This window comes from Protopterus annectens, chromosome 3.part1, assembly GCF_019279795.1.
Source record: "Protopterus annectens isolate FY-2018-M chromosome 3.part1, PAN1.0, whole genome shotgun sequence".
Classification (NCBI taxonomy): Eukaryota; Metazoa; Chordata; order Ceratodontiformes; family Protopteridae; genus Protopterus; species Protopterus annectens.
The window spans coordinates 83,639,998-83,661,983 of record NC_056732.1 but is presented as its reverse complement, the minus strand read 5'-3'; the positions used below and the strand labels follow the sequence as shown (position 1 = coordinate 83,661,983).

The 21,986-nt window shown below is 40.2% G+C and overlaps 1 protein-coding gene across 2 annotated transcripts in view; it reads left to right on the top strand.

The window, feature by feature from the left end:
• Positions 1-21,986, top strand: part of LOC122798011 (fer-1-like protein 6) — a 1,810,759-nt gene that overhangs the window by 1,110,514 nt on the left and 678,259 nt on the right. For both annotated transcript variants that reach the window (XM_044066595.1, XM_044066597.1), the window contains exon 20: positions 1,978-2,102. In XM_044066595.1, the coding sequence (XP_043922530.1) occupies positions 1,978-2,102 (125 nt within the window). The remainder of the gene's footprint in view (positions 1-1,977; positions 2,103-21,986) is intronic.

The window sequence follows — 21,986 nt, the reverse complement described above, 5'->3', positions numbered from 1 at the left end:
AACGGCTTGTTTTTGGTTGTCCAGATAGGATGTGAACCAGTTCATGGTAGGATGTTCGAAGGAGAGGGACTTCAGTAAGTGGAGGAGAAGTTGATGATTAACCATGTCAAAGGCTTTAGATAGATCAACAAAGAAAGCAGAGGATAAAATATTATTGTTACGATTATTGTTGATACAGTTAGTAAAGGATAGTAAGGCTGTGGTGGTACTATTGAAATGGCCGAAATCCATGTTGACAGTTAGCCATGAGCTGATGTTGAAGTAGATGGATAATAAGTTGTTTATGGATACATTTATCCATAATTTTGGCAAGTGGGGAGAGTAGAGCAATGGGACGGAAGTTAGAGAACTCAGTAGAGTCTCCACCTTTGTGGAGAGGACTAATGTAGGAGATTTTCCAAATTGATGGGATTAGGCCTTCTGTTAAGGATCTATTGATTAATATAGTGACTGGGTAGGCAATGGCTTTGGCTCCTATTTTGAGGTATTCGGCTGGTAGTTGGTCAGCTGAGGGAGTGTTAGGTTTTAGTTTTTGAAGTAGAGAGGAGATATAGGATGTAGGTATAGGTTCTAGGTGAAAAGGAGGAGGAGTAAAGTTAGGTTTGGGCAGGTTAGGTGTATCTGGATTTTGCTGATTAACTAGATTAAGTATAGTGGTAGTAAAGAAAGAGTTGAAGGCATTGGCTGTTTGAATTGGACAGTCTGGGTTAGAGCCAAATGGGTTGGGTGATTCAACTCTGCCTGGGGATAGAAGTGAGTTAATAGTAGACCAGAATTGTTGTGGTTGTTTGAGTGATGTTTGCTGAAGTTGTATATAAAAGTTCTTTTTGTCTTGTAGGATAGCTTTTTTTGTAATATTTCTTTGCTGTCTAAAGATTTGGTGATCAGTTGAGTTCTTTGTGGACCGCCATTTAGCCCAAGATTTGTTTCTATTGTGGATAAGTTTCCTAGTATGATTTGAGAGCCAAAGGGCTGGTTCATTTTTCATTCTTATGGAACGGGTTGGGGCATGTTGGTCTAGGATTGCTAGGAAGGTGCTATTAAAGTAATTAACAGCTTCATCTATAGGGAGAGACTTTAGGGGATACCAGTTACAATGATAAAGTTCAGTTAGAAAGAGTTCTTGCTCAAGGTGTTTTTTGCTATGGATGGTCCTGACTATATAGGGAATATTAAAGCATGTTTTATTTCTGATGCCTATGCATATGCATTTAAGTACTCAAGATGAGCCTGAAAACATTACATGTGGATCAATGCTCTTCCCATTAGTCAATACAATTCACCATTGCTAACAAATATAAATAAACACACACATGCATGCACGTACACACACACACACACACACACACACACACACACACACACACCTCTACATATCTACCTTCCTATATAACTATGTGTACATGTGTTTATGTGTGATAGACAGTAAGCAACAGAGACAAAAAATTAGAAAGAGAGAGACAAAGACTTCTCATGTGGAAAAAAAGCTTATTTTTCCATTCTGCTCTACAAAAAATACTTTCTTATGTGAACCACAAAACTGATTATTGAAATCTGCAGCATGCAGTAACATTAGCATAAGACAACAATGGTAACATTGTGAAAATGTAACAGTTCCCTTTTCAAATATATGACTGAACTGATATGGAGATCTGAACATCTAAACTTCCCAATGCAAATCATTCAGTGTCATTGATGAAATCAGTACCTGACAACACCTAATTGCATGTAATGAAAAAGATGTTGGACTGTAATCTGACCAGCTGTATGCATGGTAGAAAATGGGTAGCACAGAGTAACACTGACTGTTACATTATTAGTCCATTGTCTTTATTTCATTTATTGTTTATTTTGGGGAACAGAACCAATATAATTTATGGCACTAACTAAAGTTTAGACAATTTAGTTGTGTTTGCAGAAATTTCTCTAGGTTTGATTTGGTATTTTACTAACTGGTTTGGTTTTCTGTTTGAGCAGAGCAGACCTTGTTCCAGCTGAGAGCACACATGTACCAGGCCCGAGGACTCATTGCAGCAGACAGCACTGGACTTTCTGATCCTTTTGCTAAGGTTTCACTTATTTCACATGGTCAGACTACTAAGGTGAGTTTCCAATGTAAATGCCTCCGTAACAATTTGGTGCTCATGTAGCATTTTATATTTAAACAGGAGACATGAAGAAAAGAAAAAAAAGTCTATAGGGAGGACCACAACATTAATAGCTGAATGCTTTTAGGTGTAGCTTACAAGTGGTAACAAGTTAAAGGAATATATTTCTGTGTTAGTTGGAATACTTTTTCAGGTTAGCTGACCTCCACACTTCCACATTTTTTTCTGTTCACTCAGCAGGTAAGAGTCCTAAGCATATCTGCCCTAATGTCTCCCATCAGTGATATTGGTCCTAGCATTTTCATTGCTGCTCGCTGTTTTAGCATGAAATCAAGCTATCCTATATCATCTTATATTTTCTGTGAAATAATATCTCATCTCTTTAAATTTAACCTTTACAATTCTAGTTTTAGCAAATACTTTCTTTAGATCCACCTTTTAGGTTCATAGGTTAATAGTTCAATACTAGGCTAACTGCCCTAAAGGGGCATTTTACACCTAACCAATAACCCATTATCAAAATCAAACGCTGTACCTTGTGTCTATAAGGTAAAGACCTTATCCATTATACCAAACCCACACCAAACCCTGATCACCTGTACTGTTTTTCCAAACTCACTTCATTTATACTGACACTGATGCTGTCGCCTTATTCCAATCTGTTAATCTTTATCATGCGTGCAAAGATTTTATGTGATCCAGTTTATTTGGGCATATTCCTTTTCAGGTTTGTTATCTCATCCTCATATTTCCAGTTTTGTGTTCAGATTCATATGCATAACATTTAATTGTTCTCCCACCAACAGTATGATGTTCCATTTCATTTAATTCCTTTTGGGTTGAACACAACAGTCTTAAATGTTGCATAAGAAATAACTCACAGGTAAGTAGTATTAACTCAGAAAAATGCTTTGTCCCACTTCTCTCTGTGTTTCTCTTTGCATTAGTTTTGTTGTACCTTTCTGCATTTTATGTATGTATCTATATATGTATGCACATATGTACATATGTCTAAATATATATATATATATATATATATATATATATATATATATATATACATATACATATACATATGCATGCATGTATATGTTTGTTTATTTTCATTTGTTAACCATAGTGGAGAACTGCTCTCACTGGAACATTTTCAGGCTCTCCTGGGGGGTACAGTGAAGTCAGCACACCAAAAGTTACACAAATAAGAGATATAAAATGATTGTACACTAGAAATCGCAAAAAAATATATTGAGCTACCATATTATGCATACAGAAGAACAATCTAAATAAGGTCTCCACATTTGGAGTCAGATTAATAACTACACAGTAGCATTGCATAACATCACATTGCTTCTAAAGGCGTTCTCATTATCCAGTAAAACCGAACAATGCTTAGATTCTGATAAAGTCAGTTAATAGTGAAGAAAACTACATTTCAGTCAGAAGCAATAAATAAGCGAGCATCAATTTAGGATTAAGTTTACAGAAAATATAGCAGCTGAGATAGATTTAATGTTTATCCTTCCAGAATTAGTAAGCTTTATAATGTGCGTATAAAAAAAAATGGGTGTCATGTTATTCTGCCCACCTTCCTAAGCCAGCAGGAAAAAGATGAATAAAATAAAGTTTCAGTTTTCCAGGTGGGAATCACAGAGATTGCTGCAAAGATAATAGCAATTTAATTGCTAAACAGCATGCCCCAAAGCTAATAAAAGTGTTAAAATGCTCTGACTGCTTTACACTACTGTACGCTGCACATAGGCTGAGTACAGCTACTTCTGTTTTGTTAGCCAAGGACTCATTATAAAATATTTGAAGCCTTAATTGTGTTGGTGGCATGACACATATATCACAATAATCAACTGAGGTGCTGCTATTACTGTACAGGAAAAAGGCAACCTACACGGTTTAAATCTAGAAAATATAATGGGCTCCCTCACACAGTTGACAGCCGCTGCTTCTTATTTTAAAACCCTGGGACTTTCAAACAAATGTGATATTAAATTATGAACTGATAAAACTGCCTTCATGAAATCTATTGTCCTGCTCCAATCTACCTAACTGCATAACAAGCCTGCTACTGTCACAGGTAACCAAAGGGCATTCAGTCAAAAGCTCAGTGATTTATAAAACAGGTATGTCATTACCTGATAGGAATTTAAGAAGCTATACAGAATATTAACTTGATTGTTTTCCTAAGAGATTCTTTACATGACACCTATAACCTCTTGTATCATTTCTATTGAAAGAGGCTCCAAGGCAGTCAAGCCACCTTCATAGTCATCCCAGTACCACCTCCAGGCCAGTTACATAGCATCTGTTGCAGAAAGCAATATTAAGCCAGCCACTAAAGGCATGTTTCTCTTATTTCCATGGTGTCAAGTTTCTTTTCAACTGCCCTTTCAACCAGAAAAGGGCTTTTTCAAATGTCAGACAGGAATTTCTATAGAAATGTCATCCCCACATGCTTTATGTATCCTGCCACGTTGCTGGTCAAATGCAAACATTCTTTACTTTATTTTTCACTTCCTTGGAGGAAACCCTACTGTTTTTGTGGAATAACCTCATCCTTACAGCAGTAGACTATTCATCTCTACAGTTTCTTGATTTACATGTCTCTGTTAATGATAGCCACCTTCTTCTTCTTTTGGCTGCTCCTGTTAGGGGTTGCCACAGCAGATCAACTGTTTCCATTTCTTCCTGTCCTCTGCATCTTGCTCTGTCACACCAACCACCTGCATGTCCTCTCTCACCACATCCATAAACCTTATCTTAGGCCTCCCTCTTTTCCTGTTACCTGGCAGCTTCATCCTTAGCATCTTTTTCCCAATATACTCAGCATCCCTCCTAAGCACATGTCCAAACCAACGTAATTGTGCCTCTCTGGCTTTGTCTCCAAACCTTCCAACCTGGGCTGACCCTCTAATATACTTATTCCTAATCCTGTCCATCTTCGTCACACCCAGTGCAAATCTTAACATCTTCAACTCTGCCACGTCAAGCTCTGACTCCTGCCTTTTTGTCAATGCCACTGTCTCCAACCCATATAACATAGCTGGTCTCACTACCCTATTGTAGACCTTCCCTTTCACTCTTACTGGTACTCGTCTGTCACAAAATACACCTGACATTTTTCTTCACCCACTCCATCCTGCCTGTACTATCTTCTTCACCTCTCTTCCACACTCACCATTACTCTGAACTTTTGATCCCAAGTACTTAAACTCATCCAACTTTGCCACCTGTACTCCCTGCATCCTCACCATTCCTCTGTCCTCCCTCTCATTCACACACATATATTCTGTCTTAGTCCTGCTGACCTTCATTCCTCTTCTCTCTAGAGCATATCTCCACCTCTCCAGGGTCTCCTCCACCTGTTCCCTACTCTCACTACAGATCACAATGTCATCTGCAAATATCATAGTCCACGGGGACTCCTGTCTGATCTCATCTGTCAACCTGTCCATCACCATTGCAAATAAGAAAAGGCTCAGAGCTGATCCTTGATGTAATCCCACCTCCACCTTAAACGCATCCGTCACTCCCACCGCAGACCTCCCCCCCATCACACTACCCTCGTACATATCCTGTACCACTCTTACATACTTCTCTGACACTCCCGACTTCCTCATACAATACCACAACTCCTCTGTAGGCACCCTGTCATATGCTTTCTCTAAATCCACAAAGACAGAATGCAACTCCTTCTGACCTTCTCTGTACTTCTCCATCAACACTCTCAGAGCAAACATGGGCAAAAGTTATTATTGGACAAGGACAATTTCCTCTAGTTCTGATGGAGGTTAACCAGATACAGTCAACCTCTCAGCTTCTGACGTTGGAAGTATCACCAGAAAAATGTGGACTCTGGATATTTAGCTTCACAAATCAGTGACAAGACTACTGTTATTATATAAGTTATGAAGAAAAAATGACACTACAGTAAGATGAGGAACAGGGCAGGGACATAATACCCCTGAACCTCTTAGGACAAGAAATCTGGACAAAGTCAAAAATAAAGTGCGCATAAAGACCCAAAAATAGGGACACACTTCAAATATTGCTGTTATAAACTTAGATAGTTGTTAGAATGAAATGTGTTGTTACCGTGCATTTTTTGAAGGAAATGAAGCCAGAAAATCAAATGTCTGTCATTATTTAGTGACATCAGTCCTCAATGGTTTGCTAGAAAACCACACATTTTATGAGCAACAGACTAAAAATATGAGAAGAAAATCTGAGCACACTAAAAATCTGGACAGTTGAGAGATATGGGCCGGTTTCATTGCTTGAGATGGCATATCTGTGCATTTGTTCAGCAGATGAGAGGTAAGAAGGGATATTACTCAACTGCTAAAGAAGAGAGAGTTGTATACCAATGAGAAACTACAGTTTGATCATTATAAATGAGGAGTCAGAAGATGGGAAGATGCTTAATACTGTATACTGTATATTGTGGGATAAACAACTGCTTTGGGAATGTTTTGGTTGAAAAGATACTTGAGATGAAGTGCTGTAGATGACTGTGTGATTAGGTAGTAGAGAGGAGGGTAATGTATGTAGTGGGTGGGGATGAGAGGGTACGCTAGTGGGCCTTCCCCCAAATGTTTTCTAGTCCATCAACCCAACACAGTCACTCTCCAAGAATCAGGATTCCAGCACAAACAGGAGGTAATTAATAGTGCAGAAATGGCTAAAATAGCATGGGGGTGAAGAAGAAGAATATAGTATAACTGGGGTGGAGTAGGAGAGAATAGACAATATCCATGAAATGGCCAGAAACAGTTTTAAGTAGGGAAAACTGTACGATAATTTTCAAACATTCCCAAGAGAACTTGTGCTGCCCTTAATTTGTATTGGTGGAAAATATAAATGATTAGCAGCATTTAAAACAGCACAACACTTTCCCAACCTTCTTTCCTGATAGCAACCTAATGCTGGCACTTATCTGAACATAAAGATTTGAACATTTGCAATATACATGTTCTATTTTTAAACAAAAATGGAAATAGTATATAAATAATTGACCAGTTTACAGTCTCTAAATTTTGACAACTTAAGCAGTTTTATGCAGTTCAGTATTTCCCATACTGTGACTTAGAGCATACTGTAAGCATAATTAAATCTTTATCCAGCTACATATGCCCTCAGTTGACAGCAGTGCCATGAACCCCTGAAGTTATAAAAGAAACAAAAAATAATCATTTACAGCTGCTGATTGTTGCCTAGAAAATTGCCTAAATAAATACATAAATAAATAAGTAAATACAAAGCTAAATAAAAATGCTGAGCTTGTATGTCAAAATTGCTTAATGGCATCTATCTGAGGTGCCCATGGATGCTGGATAGGAATGCCAAACAAATTATATATATATATATATATATATATATATATATATATATGTATATATATATATATATATATATATATATATATATATATATATATATATAATATGATTACAGACTTCCAGATGTGGAAGAGCTGGTATTTCATTGTATGTTACTTTGTGAAAAAAGAGAAAGTATGTTTTTTTATTGCCCATTTGAAGGACTATATAGTAAATGTACATGAAGAAAATAATTATGTCTTAGATGTTGCATTAGTGAAAGTTGTGGTAAGTATAGGGTATCAAAGCATTGTCATTTTCATCAAGCTCCTTTACCCATTTTCAAGATTGGGTTGGGGTATCACATAACTGTCATCACTTCTCTCACTTCAATGCCACGCTCCTTCCTTCCTTCACTGACAGTCATGACTGAGTGTCCCATATCTTCTCCACCCAGAAATCATCCGTATTTTGGCTGAATGTATTCACTTATTTTTCCCTACTTCCTCTCTCTCCCAAATGTTTAGCAATTTTTACTTAGTGAATAATTTCTGATACCAAAAGGAGGACTTATCATAAGGGGTGATGTCATAGTATACTGCAATGAGAGAGGGGATAAACCTGATGAATCTCCTTGGCATTGGTAAGCACAGGTAGCTCTTCTTCCTATCAAGGCAGGGCATAAGCAAAGAAGGTTGTCCCAGCATTTTATAGTATAGTGTGATATTATATGTCTGATGTTTAGAAGTAGAAGGATAAGGGGGGTTAGATGTCTCAAGGGAGTGAATGTATTATATAAAAGTCCATGGATTAGGGTCCTAGTTAATCTGGGTAGATCTGGATGGGCAGACTTACAAAGAGGCACAACAAAAGGTTGCAGCCTTTTTCCAAGTTTGTTTCTGTTGGGGATCAAAGTGCTACTGGAAGAGGTGCAGAAGGTTTTTACAGGAGGGTGGAAACTTAAGGTAAGAGGAGTAGCATTCATTGTTTTACAGATGATTGATGCTTCTGCTGGGGGAGATACAGTGACAGTTGCCAGGGTCGCTAAGGATCTTTGTGGAGTTTGAGAGGGTATCAGGATTGCAGTATCACCATAAAAAGTCACTTGTCACATGAGTAGTGAAGGAAGAATGACAAAGGGTAGGTCTGTCTTGATCAACTGGAAGAGAGAAACATCCTGACTTGAAGGTATATGGGAGTTGGAAGTGATAGCAAAGAATTGGGAAGACTTGACACAATGGGTCAGTAACTTATTGAATGTTTGGAATGACAGTATTTTCCTTAAAGATGATGATTGAAGTAGTTAGGGCATGAATTCTTCCACATATACTATATTCATAGGTAGGTATACAGGTGAAAAACTACATGAGAAGGTGTTAAAATGGTTCATGTCTGATATTCCAAATTTGTGTGGAGGAAAATGGGAAGAAATGAGAAATGTCAATTGAGGATAATCAAGAAAAATAGATGGGAGATGTCAGATTTTGACTGATATATAACAGCAATGACCATTTCACAGCTCCTTAGAGGATTGGAAAATGATAGTCTTAAATGGTTGTCATGGGAGATTTAGATGATTGCAGGCTTATATAGGGGCAGGCAGGGACAATCAAAGATATATTAAGAGGTCATGGGCATACAATGAATCAAGTGAGAAAAGTTTACCATTAGTGGTGTTTGACCTGCAAGGCTAAAAGGACCATGGCATAAAATGGTGTGGCAGTTGAGGATTAAATGGGTTAGTTAGGCAAAGGATATTTTGAAGGGTGGAAGAATGAGACAAGATGGGTAGCAGGAGTGTTTTGGAGTATGAAGATATAGAAAGAGTTCAGAGTGAATGGAAGACTACTTGTTCTGTGGAGGGTAGATTACCAGCAAAAGAAAGCAGTTGGGCAATGGAGAGAAGGAGATGAGAATAAATGAGAAGGTTAGCAAAAAGAGGAGAAAGATTCAAGAATGAGACTAGACTAGGAAAAGGAGAGTAGGCTATAGGGCATTACTAGAAGAAGACACAGAGAGGGCTAAATATTGCAGAGGAGATGGCAAAGGAATACACCAGATAAGGTAAAATAAGTTCTGAGTAGACAAATGGGGTCTAATGGGGAGATTGAAGGTTTTGGGGCTGGTGATTATGTGCACTGGGGATTTCTTCATAGGTGGTACATAACTCCAATCCAGGTGAGATGTTGGACATGTGGACAGGAGGTGCAGATCAATTGCTTTTGCAGTGTTGCTTAAGACAGCACAGTAACTATGTAAAGCAAGTATGGTGAGAGATAGTCACACGGTTATTAACTTCTTGTGAGCTTTTTGCCTCTGTACAGTGGTAAGCAAGAATGATGGATGAGGTAAGAGAGAAAAAATTAAGAAGTTATTGACAGGACCAGGAGTTAAAGACCATGGGTGGTGGGGTGAAAATATGATCAGGGGGTTTGTATGAGGATGTAGGCACATTGCAATGTGGATGTGAAAAACATGGTCGGGATCAGGTAGGGCAGAAGAGTTGGAGGAAATAGATTTGAGATGTCAGAAAGTGAGGTAAAGTGTTAACCAGATGATAGATGTGTAACTAAGTGTGCTAATTCAATAATTGAGTAAGGGATGACAAGTAAGGGTCAAACAGAAAACAGGGTTCAGTGAGCACAGCCAGAAAGCAGGATGGGTTGAGTTTGGATAGATTGTGTAGGAGTACATTCCTCTGTGGTTTGGATGATGTAGGGGAGTAACACTAGTAAAACAGGAGATGTAAAGTATAAAAGATGCTGATTACTGTGGACTAAGAGTGTGATTTGTAAGCACATTTTGGCATTTGTAAAATAAAAGGAAACAATAAAAATAGAATTGAAAGAAAAACACTCTGCTGTTAGGCTACTTATTTGTGCATTATGTTAGCAAAATATTGTCTGTGCTTTGGAACCCATAATGAGTTCTTATCTAATATTTTATGGATTTTACGATACTGATGTTGGCTTATTTGTCCCTATGTGGCTTGGGTTTCTCTTATCTGAAGTAGTTTATTATTCCTTACTGTCCTTCATGGCTACTGCATTTGGCTTGCCAGGGGCTATTAGTGTGTTATGTATGCATGTATGTATGTGTTTATTTTGAAATTAAGATATTTATTCATTTAGTCATTTCATTTGGTGGGCTGACTGGTTCATAGACCCATTTTAGGCATGACTTAAGGCATAATGTTATTAGTACAGAGATTGTATACATTGTATACATAATTACATATATAATGTATGTTGCTACTCTGTCACTTATATACAAATAAATGGCAGGTAGATATAATATATGCAGATATATACAGAGGGAAAAAGACTGAGAACAGTTGATTAAAAAGTAATATTTTAATATCATGCTAGAAGTATGGAGGAATATTTTGTGGGTCTTTTTTATATTTGCTTGTAATTTGTTTCAGGGCATTTTGTTTACAACTTGCATAGTGGTTCCTCGGGTGTGGCTGGAATAAGAAAGTGGTTTACTATAGTAATAGATCTGAATTGTCATGGTCCATCTTCTTCAGTAACATCAGGATCTAGCCTGCATATCTTAATCAGCTGAGCAAGAAAAGAATTTTGATATAACTCTTCCACATACCTATTATGACTCACACATCTCAGTAACAGCTCAGATCTCTAGAATGAGTTGCTTAAGGGCATAGAAAAACAATAGACAATAACTATATTACAAACACGTCCACTGGCCAGGCCCCATCTGCCAAGACTGGTAACAGGATAAGTATGTTAATGAAGACAGACCATAACCATGCAGATGCATAATTTATAGACAAATACATAACTCGTATCCAATAAGTTGCGGTCCATCCTCTAAATATTATTAGCAGAGAGTTCCTAGGAGAAATTATGAAAGCATATTTTGTATGATAGTGGCTTCAAAAATTGAACTAGACCTTGAGATCATACCCAGCTTGTAGTATTTTATAAAAGTATTCAGAAAAGCATATGTCATCAAAAGAGGTGTTTTTAAAAAATTCTTTGGACATAGCCACTGCTCTTGTGGAATGTGATTTAGGCATAACTTGCAGTGTCTTGTTATACCTAATACAATAAAACATAATGCAATTGAAAGCCACCTGGAGAGTGTGTCTTCACATACTTCAAACCCCAACTCAGTGATCACATAGAAGACAAATGAAGGTCTTTTTTGATTAATATCTACTTCTTTGAAGTCCAGGCCAACACAAAGGGACTTTGGCTGACAAAGTTCACAGATGATTGCAAATTGGGAGCTATTATTAACTCCCCAAGTGATGTTGACATCCTACAGAATGGCTTTACTGAGACCACCGACTGGTGTCAGAACCATGGCCTTAAGCTCAATGCCAAAAAATGTGCCGTCATTCCCTTTGGGAAAAACCTGGTTCCCATGAATTACCACATCGATGGTAGTTCACTGAACACAGAAGGAGTTATAAGAGATCTGGGAACACAGGTTGACAGCAACCTCTCTTTTGATCACCACATTGTCACTGTGGTCAGGAAGTCCTTCTATGTGGCACATCTCATTACTAAGGGTTTTGCATCCAGGAAGAAAGAGGTCATTGTCTCCCTCTACTCTTCCCTCATTAGGCCAGTCATCGAGTACGATGCCCCATTTGGCATGTACCTCACTAGACACCTGCAACAACTGGAAAGGCCACAAAAGTACCTCACAAAGAGGATCCTAGGCCTTAAACACTTGCCCTATATGGGCAGACTCAGAAAACTCCAACTATTCTCTCTCTCATATCGTCTACTTAGAGGCAATCTCTGCTTGACTTACAAAGCCATGTCTGGCCCAGCTCTGTTAGAAATGCTACATCTAAAGAAATCCCGATCCCTCCACACCACACACTCCAGAGACCTGAACCTCATTACCACAATCAACAGAACATGCTGGAGGGACAGGTTCATAATCCATAGACTGCCCATGCTATGGAATAGACTTCCCATACATGTCAAGCAGAGAACCTCATTGGCCCTCTTCAAGAGAAATCTTAATCAGTGGATGGGAAATAGAAAATTCACCCTGGGGATAACTCCAGTGGCTCCACTCGATAGAGGCACTGGGAACTAAGGTCGGGTGGCACAATGCCAGGGTAATCCCATGGCTAGGCTTGTAAAGGCCCCAGGGCCATTAGCCTAGTACACACCTATGAATCTATAATAGTGTTTTTTCTACATAGAAATTCAGCTACATACAGTATGTATATTCATATGATGCAATAAGTATACCTCTCTACTGAAAAAGGCTGTGAACACCAGGGTCAACTAATTGATTTAAATATGATTTTCTTGCTACATTTCACATAAAAATAACATTTGTGTGCAGGATCACTATCTTTATGAAAGACCAGACCTGGAGTCTTGACACACAGAGACTGAGGTTCAGAGACCTTTTTACAGAAGTGAGGGCCACAGCAAAAACACTTTTACAAGAAAGACATTTCAGTTCTGCATTGGTGGCCGGTTTGATTTGTGGAAAATGTTAGCTTTTCTAAGACAAAATACAAATTCCATGTTGGTACTGGCTCCTTAAATGAAAGACTGATGGGGAATGTTCCCCTAAAATTATTTTGCATACTTTTAGTGAAGCCTGGGATGAATTATAAAATCTTGCTGGACATTTGAAATCACTGAAAGGTGAAGGTTGATGGAGGAGTACCTGAGACCTCTAGCAAAGATATAAGAAAGGTTGTCAAATTGCTGGCACTATTGTGGAAAATGGTTTGAGACCCTTTGAGGTAGCTCAAATTGAAAAACATGTCCACTTAACTTTTTATAATTTTTTTAGTCCTAGGCTTTTGGCTAGAAGTAAGGACCTAGATTATCATATGTTGCTGTGTGCCATCCATGAATATTAATGGAACTGGAATAACCATGCTGCTGACCTGATGGAGAGAAGGTCAGGATGGGGCTTCCTGGATGAATGAATAAGTAGGGTTCTGAAGGGCTTCATTTAGAAAGGATCCTTCAGAAGATGTGGGTAAAACAGAGGGAACCATGCTTGTTGAGACCAGAATGAGGCTGAGAAGGAGACCTTGGACTTGTTCTCTTTCACTTTTTGAAGAAATCTAGGCATAAGGGCAAATGAAGGAGAAGTGTAGAAGAGTTCTTGGGAACCTGTCTGGGCATAATCCTCCTTTGGCCACTTTCCCAGAGGTGGGGCAGCATGTACTAGAAGTTGGTGCATTTGACATTAGTCAGAAAGGTACATAAATCATAACAAGACTTCCTCTGATGAAAGAAAATGTTCTGACCCATTTGCAATCTTAGTAGTCACTCATGTAGCATTATCAGTAAATGGCTGATCCTATCTACCAGGTAGTTTGATTCCCCCAGGAATACAGGTCCCTCTCAGAAAGTAGTTGAATGATATAGTCCATTCTTATATCTTTGTGGTCTTTCAGCATAGGGTACATGAATGAGCTTTTCCCTGCTTGGTAATGTACCATATCACTACCATGTTGCTGGACACTATGGAAAATGCACATTGAGAGATAGAGGGAGTCTTATAAAGCATGTAGAGAGAGAGAGAGACAAAGAGAGAGAGAGAGAGAGAGAGAAAATGCTTCTTGAGAACACAGAGGTACTGACCTGCCTCATACTGTGAGTGTGGACCCCTTGACTATCTGCCCTTGACAATGCCCATTTCACCTTAGGCTAGAGAGTCCATTCTGACAGTGAAGAAGAGATGGAAAGGGCTGCATAGCGTAAGGCTTGAGAAGTGGAGTCATCAACAGATGAGATTTTGTGTGAATTGGTCACTGAAACCATTGAGAGTCCACCACAGACATCTAATGTGAAGTCATGCTGAATCTGAGTGCAAGATAAATGAAAGCCAGTATTAGTCCTTGTTTCTTGACTTACAGAGTTACCAATACTATACTGAGATGAATAATTCAGGTCATTTAGTAGGAGGAATGCAACACAAACAACTCACCGGGAAATAGAAAAGCATTAATTTTTCCACTGCTTGCAACTGTTAAAAGCTGGTGGAAGTAATACATTAAAATGAGATTAACTGATGTTAAAAAAGCCCTAACACCATAGCTGAAGTATAGATTAGTGATGTATTTAGGCACCAATTTTTAGCACATCTGATTAGTTACCAGTCTAAACTAAACTTTTTGCTGAAGCTTAGCTCCTTCTGGGGCTATTTTAAGCCACCTTTTTCTAACACAGACATTATAAGTGGCTTAACTTTATAGAGTTACTGACTCTAATCAATATTGCAGATAACACAGGTCCACTGAAAGGTCTTAGCAATTTTCAACCTTTTCCTTTTCTCAGCATTCTCCCTACTTTTTTTTTTTTACTGATAACTGTTCATTACTGATTTTAGCACACTTTAATGACTTATATATTGGAATGGTACCATCCAAATGTTGATTTAGTTATTGAATAGTATAAGCCACATATTGATTACTAAGGAAACACAAGTATTCATCAACTGACACATTTCCTAGTATCATCTTTAATGATAGTGTTAAAGATTTTACATTTCAAAAGAGGAATTCATAAATATGTTATTTCTTTTTTATATGTGGTGTCATACTACCAGATAGACTTATGTGAAACTTCTTTAATTCATTCCCTCCAATGGAGCTCTGGAAGTTTGCACCGTAACTTCTAATGGGAGGATCCAAAGCTTTTTGATAGAATTAAATTGTCCTCACATTTCAAACAAATGTACATATCTCTGGAACCACAGATGTTACTAAAAAAAGTGTAAATGGCAAACTCTTCACACAACTGTTTTTATACAGGCAGTATTCTTTAGGTTCTAAGTTTTAAACTGGATTTTAAAAGTCAAAGTAAACATAGTGGGCCAGATTCACAAAGGCTTGCACAGAGACTAAGAGTAGAGTAAGACTCCATGCAGCCAACATGTCTGCCGAGCGATCCAGGAACAGCCAGCAGGGGCGTGCAAGAGAGCTCCTAAAACGACTCTTACACGGACAGGGTTAGGATATGCAAATTACCTCATTTGCTGCCAAAGCTATTCAAATGAGGTAAATTTGTGATCCAGGAAACCCTAACCTGTCTGAGTAAGAGTAGTGTTATTTGCAGAAATGTACTCAGTTGTCAACTGAGTACCGTTCTGCAAATAGCAAAACGCAGTTGTGACAGCACCAAATAAAGGATGCATCCAGTTGAGGAAGCATGCCAATGGCCAAATATACGGCCATTGGCATGTTTTCCCATTGCAAAATAAAAAAAATATATATATATTTTTTACCTCGATCTCCAATGTTTAAGCATAGCGCAGCACCGCGCAAATGTGCTGTGCTCTAAAAATCAGAAAACCAAAAAAAAAAAAAAGGCACAAATAGGGAAATTATTCAAAATATTAATCTGCCATGCAAGTGAATGGCAGACTGAAGACAACATGGCTACTGAGTAGAGGTTGCTAAGGGGGGAAGCTCAGTCTGAGAGATGTAACTAAGCATTAGTAGGCAATCCTATGCAAATGAGGATAAGGATAGTGAATCCCAATATTCCCTGCTATGTGAACCATGTCCCTAGAGTGTAAGAGTAGGAAAAGGAGAGTAACAGAGTAGGAGATGGGTGACATCATGAGGGGGTATGTATGAAAAAGACTGTAAGCTTATTGGAGCAGAGTGGCATGTGGTTGCTGTGAGTTAGGACTAAGAGGGGTGTGTCTACAGTTGTTTAAACTGAAATAAAGAAACTGAAGGTGTACACCATGGCTATCACTAAAGTTTCTTGCAAAGCTGCCTACACTGTGTACGCACGTATGCACATGTGTGCAAGCGTGTAAACCTGTCTAAGCCTGTGTGCATGGGTGTGCATCCGTGTAAGCCTGTGTAAGGTCATCTAAGCTAGTATACACGAATGTGCACCTGCCTTAGCCTGTGTAAGCCTGTGTAAGCCTGTGTGCGTGCGTGCGTGTGAGCGTGTTTGCGCTTGTTTGCATGTTGCTGCCCCCGGTGGAAACAGAAATCGAAAAAGGAAGGAAAGGAAGTAGTAGGAAGTTAACCAAGGAGAACTAGCAGAGATACCAGGTGAAATTAATCAGAATCAGCCAATTACACAGGCAGTACACTAGCCCAGCCCAGCCCAGCACTTAAAACTCTGCAAACAACATTCCCCCATGTTTTTCTCAGAAACACTGCAACACTGCAGTCAACAAAGAAAAGTGAAAACTTAAAAAGCTTAAACTGAGACCTAAAAATGTTAGGGGCTGCCATTGCTGTTATAAGGCAACATGTGCAAGATGCTGAGGGTGGTGCCATTGTGAATGCTGTTGAGAAACCCACAGTGAGGAGACGGAGAAGAGTGTACAGACCCAGGGTAACCTACCAGGGGCTATATGAGCTGGAGATAGTGGAGCGCTATAGAGTGGACAAAGAGCTCCTGCAGCAAATTGTTGAGCTGTGCAGGCCACACCTCACACACAAAACCAACAGAGGGGAACCCATCCCAGTCAAAACCAAGGTATGTGTTGGTCTAAGAATACTAGCAACAGGTACCTTCCAGAGACCAACTGGTGATATGATGGGGATTTCACAGGCATCAGCATCAAGGGTACTGCAACAGTTCCTGAAAGCCCTGTCAGCACATATCGGTGATCATGTATATTTCCCCAATTCCCGTGAGGTATTGGCCAGCAATATGCGTCTCTTCCAGCAAATAGTGGAATACCCTCAGGTAGTGGGTGCAATTGACTGCACACACATACACATCAAAGCACCAGTTGGTGAGTGGGATAGGGCCTACATCAACTACAAGGGCTTCCACGCCATCAACTGCCAGGTCATGTGTGATGCTCAGGGCATAATACTGAATGTGTGTGCTGACTGCCCTGGAAGCTACCACGATTCCCATAGCTGGCATCTGTCACAGCTGTACCAGACATTTGCAAATGGGGACATCCCTGATGGTCACCTAGTGGGGGATGCTGGATATGCACTGGAGCCGTGGCTGATGACACCCATCAGAAATGCACACACACCTGAACAAGAACTCTGTAATGAGGCACATGCACAAACACAAAATGTAATCGAGCATGTGTTTAGGATGCTCAAGTCATGGTTCCGGTACCTGGACACATCTGGTGGAGCCTTGCAGTACTCACCAACTACATGTACCCAAATTGTCATAGTATGTGCCATGTTACACAATCTGATCCTGTGAAAACAGCTGCAGCAGGAACAGCTTGGGGCAGGGCCAAACAGCCCCCCACCATTGCCAAGGCCTGCACAGGCATAATGTGACTCAGAGGAGGAACAACCTGTGCCTGCCCCAGTAGGCAGAAGGAGGCATGCCCAGTATGTCTTGTCCTTGGCAAAGAGGCAACGCATAGCACATACACTGGCTCAGTAGGAACCCTGGAAATGATACCTCTCACTGACTCGCACATAAAATAAAAGGGATGCCCAACTTGACACTACCTGTTTCCAAACATGTATAGGGAGTGTAGTATGTGCATCCGACATAGGCAGCCCTGCAGCACTGCCTGAGGCATGATTGCCATGTTTTACGCAATACAAAGCAGTGCTAAGCAGTTTTTACCAATATGTAGTATATGTAAACAAAATTGCTTGTGCAATGTTGGCCAAGGTCAACCAAAGCTGAGCAAAGTCAGTTAAACATGCTCATATCTGCTTTACTGTACCTTAAGCAGGCTGGTCTGGCCAGCATGAAAATAAAAAGCAGTGACAGGGCTTGAACCCAGGATACTGTGCACTATAGTCACAGTACTGAACCACTAAGCCATGATAGCATTACAGTGGTACAGACACAGCAGGACAATTGTACACTAATGCAAACACAAAGCAATGCTGTATCATGCCCCTAATGAGGCAAATGGGTAACCTCACCCACATGCCTATGCAGGCAGAGAACATCAGGCCAGGCATTGTGATATGGGTTGTGTAGGCTATGAAGTCGCAAGCTAATATATGAGGCAATGGATGCTAAGACCTGTAGTATACTAGTAGGCCTCAAGCCAGTATGATAGGCAACAGTACAAACTGTAATGGTGTCCTGTACATAGCAGTGCAGGCACAGCAAATGTGTATAAGTGTCAGGTGAAACCCACATCCTATGTACACCCACAGTAACAATCCAGTGTACCCATGGTTAGAAATGTACAAAGAATAGCTGTCCCCCCTGTATGTAGAAATGTTGATAGGTCTATGCAAAGTGTCTCATGGAAGCCCTGCAGGCACAGCATGATCCCTGTTGATCTATGACACAAAGGTGAGCCCTGCTGTAAAAATACACCTTGATTTACCATACACATATGGTATAAATGTGTATACTGTGCATGCTCACACACTCCAACAAATGTAGTGGATTTCAATCTGCATCACACTGAAAGGTCATACTGGGCATGCTCACACACTTAAACAAACAAAGCAAATGTCAGGCAGGAAGATACTGAAAGGTCATAATGGGCATGCTCACACAGGCTAAATACGGATGTGATTATAAGGGATCTATCGACAAACGTGTATAGTCATCTCTGCTTCCAGAAACACATTCACAAAGTGGTCTGAAAATCCTGCTATGTGTACACACAAACTGCCAAGGTCTGTGCATGTAGGTCAAAGGAGGTTGCCACTACTCAGCAGTCATCAAACCTGTCAGAGACTACCACAACACACTTGCGAGGAATCTGACTAGGCACGTTCATCAACTAGAAAGAACAATGAAGAACCTTAACAAGAGGATTACTGGCCTCAAATAGTTGCCCCATGCAACAAGAATGAATGTAACCCAAGCTGTACTCAGTGGCATACTGTCTACACAGCAGATCTGTGCCCAATAGACAGGTCCATGTCGTGGTTACTCTCAGATCTGTTCTGAGTTACAGCTCAGTGGCACTTAATGTACAGAGCTAACTGATATTGGCAACATCCTGGCAGATAGGATCAGTGTTAACTTTATTCCCCTCTCACCCATGAAAGAGCACATGTCTATAATGGAAGACTGTAAAGTTGCTGTCATCACGGCTGCACAGGTAAAAAAACACTCTCCGAAGCCAGTTATCACAGCAGCCATGGGACTAGATAACTTCCCAGGCTGTGTAGTATCTACTTCACTGAAGTAAACATTAACACAGAGGTTCTGTGGCTACTGACATTTCCAGAGGACTGCAAACTAGGAGCCATCATTGTAAACACTAAAGATGTGGACATCCTATCAAAGGGGCTCACTGAGACAGATGGCTGTTGTCCAAGTCATGGGCTGTAGCTCAATGCCAAAAGGTGCATTATCATCACATTTGTCAAAATCTCTGTAGCCAAGATCTACAACATAGGTGGTAGTATACCTCACACTTTAAGTGTGACAAGAGACCCTGGGACATGGGTGGACAGTGGACACAACTGTGATAAGCACATCCCCACAGTAGTCAGGAAACCCTCTTATGTGGTACACTTTATCACAAAATGTGTCTCATGCAGAATAAAAGAGGACATTGTTCCCCTCTACTCACCACTCACTAGAACTATAAAAGAGTACAATGCCACTGTTGCTATGCACCTCACAAGACAACTACATAAACTGGAAAGCCAGCAGCAATACCTCACAAAGAGCATTATTGGCCTGAAATACATGCCATACACAGACCATCGCAAAATGCTCCATCTGTGCTCCCTTGCATATCGCCTACTCATAGGTGTTCGCTGCGTAACATCCAAAGCTATGTCAGACATGCAGCTGTTGGATATGATCCATGTAAAACATTCACAATCACCCTGACCTTAGGACCCGAGACCACGTGTGAAATACAAAAGGAAGTGGTGTAGCCATTTACCTTATGGATATCCACACCTCCAAGTTACTGCCACAGCATGAGGCCTTGGAGACCATGCAAGTGCAACTAACATTGGGCAAAGCTGCCCATCAGATTGTAGCCTGCTACAGATCATGTAGCTTGTCTCAGAAACCTCACTCAGTATTCTGGAGAACAGTGGCAGATATAAAGGTCATGTCAAACACCATTATATGAGGAGATTACAACTACCCAAACAATGAGTGGGTGAATTACTCGTATACAATGTCCTTTGCCCAATGTGTCCTAGAGTTAAGAAACCCTAACATCCTGGAAAAGCTGGTCAGCATGCCCACTAGAGGTGACAACATACTGGACATGATCATCACCAACATGGGGTACCAGTGTTCTACAACAGAGATAAACCCCTTGCTGGTAATATCAGATCATTAAGTAATCACACTGGACATCCACATCCCGCCCCCACACTCAGTTAATGAAACCACTGTGAAGACATTTTCAAAAGCAAACAGCACATTTCCCAAGACCAAAGTTGAAAGTCCCAAAGCCCTCTTGCTATAGGATAATGGTATACAATCTGCCAAGTCATTTACAAGTGCATCCTATGAGCATCTACAGGGATGCATGGATCGAGACATCACAAATAAAAGCAAGATGCACTCCTCCAAAAATAAGAAAACAATCTGGTGGTCATTGCCCATAAATAAGCTAGACAACAGAAGGAGGAAACTAACACCTGATAGAGCCAACTTCACTAAAGGAAAGGCATCACTGATCATTATTAGGATGAAACAATGATCGCTCATTAAATAATCCAAGCACAGTTTCTAAAGACAAACTGCCAAGGAATAACAACCACAAAGCATTCTGTAGCTATATCAGACATGTAGGTGTCAACTTCCAAATATGCTGTCAGCTACTGAAAAAAGTAATGACATACACCAAACCAACTTTCATTGCCCACACCCAGGGGGACAGGTGCAGTGTAAACTCCCCCCATCACCCCCAAAAGGGTCTGTGTCTATCACAGAAGGAGACACAGACGTCATGGACATGCATGTAAAGACAGCCCTCACCAAAGCTAAGAACATTGCATCAATGTGACTGTAAGTTGTCCCAGGCTGCATCCTACACTAGGCCCACAAGGAACTATACCCTCACCTACATTTACTGTTCAGACTCAAGCGTATCACAGGCTATGTACCCAAAGAATGGCATACACTAACAGTCATCCAGCTTCACAAAGGTTGTGCCAAAACAGAACCTGGAAACAATTGCCCAACATGTGTACTCAGCCTGGTCTACAGAGCTATTGAGCAATTCATCATGGAACCCATACACTGATACATTAGAGATCTCCAGACACTGGACTCTGCACAACTTCGCCTTGTTAAAGGCATAGCCTGCCTCCCAAACCTAGTTTACTTATTTAAAACAGTTACCATGAACATAGATGGAGGTGAAAGTAGTCCACACAGCCCACCTGGACCTTACTAAGGGCTTACCACACCATTCCCCACTCCATCATCATGGACAAGTGTACCAGCTTGAACATGAACAGCTATGTCACAGGATGGGTGGCCAAGTGGCTCACAGATCAAACACACATGTTCATAGTTGTAGGTGCCATGTCCAACTCTAAGCCAATCACACATGGCATCACACAGGTCTTGGTCCTGGGACCCCACCTGTTCAGTCGATACTGCACAGAGGTACAGGCAAGCAAGGCAGGTGTAAGGCTGAACAGATTTGCAGATGACTGGAAACTGTGGTCCAT